The sequence below is a fragment of the Eimeria tenella genome, genomic scaffold (assembly GCF_000499545.2).
Source record: "Eimeria tenella Houghton genomic scaffold, Eth_scaff2506, whole genome shotgun sequence".
Lineage (NCBI taxonomy): Eukaryota > Apicomplexa > Conoidasida > Eucoccidiorida > Eimeriidae > Eimeria > Eimeria tenella.
The window spans coordinates 320-535 of record NW_013542372.1 but is presented as its reverse complement, the minus strand read 5'-3'; the positions used below and the strand labels follow the sequence as shown (position 1 = coordinate 535).

Sequence of the window (216 nt, the reverse complement as noted above, 5' to 3'; positions counted from 1 at the left end):
GGTCACTCCTCAGCTATGGCCTTATCAGCATCCCGTCCAAAGTAAGAAGCACTAGGGGAGCTCAGGAGCGCTTCTGGAAACCACAAAAACACCTTATACCTCTCTTAGGGTTTAGGGTTTAGGGTTTAGGGTTTAGGGTTTAGGGTTTAGGGTTTACCTTTCAGGGCCAGTTTCTCGAGCTGTTTGCCAGCAATCTGACTGGCGTAAACGGCCCGA

At 50.0% G+C, this 216-nt stretch overlaps 1 protein-coding gene across 1 annotated transcript in view; it reads left to right on the top strand.

The window, feature by feature from the left end:
- Window positions 1-216, top strand: part of ETH_00036655 (uncharacterized protein) — a gene marked incomplete at both ends in the record, with an annotated part of 1,332 nt that overhangs the window by 925 nt on the left and 191 nt on the right. Inside the window, 2 exons of the mRNA XM_013375091.1 lie at window positions 3-41; window positions 165-216. Coding sequence (XP_013230545.1) covers window positions 3-41; window positions 165-216 — 91 coding nt within the window. The remainder of the gene's footprint in view (window positions 1-2; window positions 42-164) is intronic.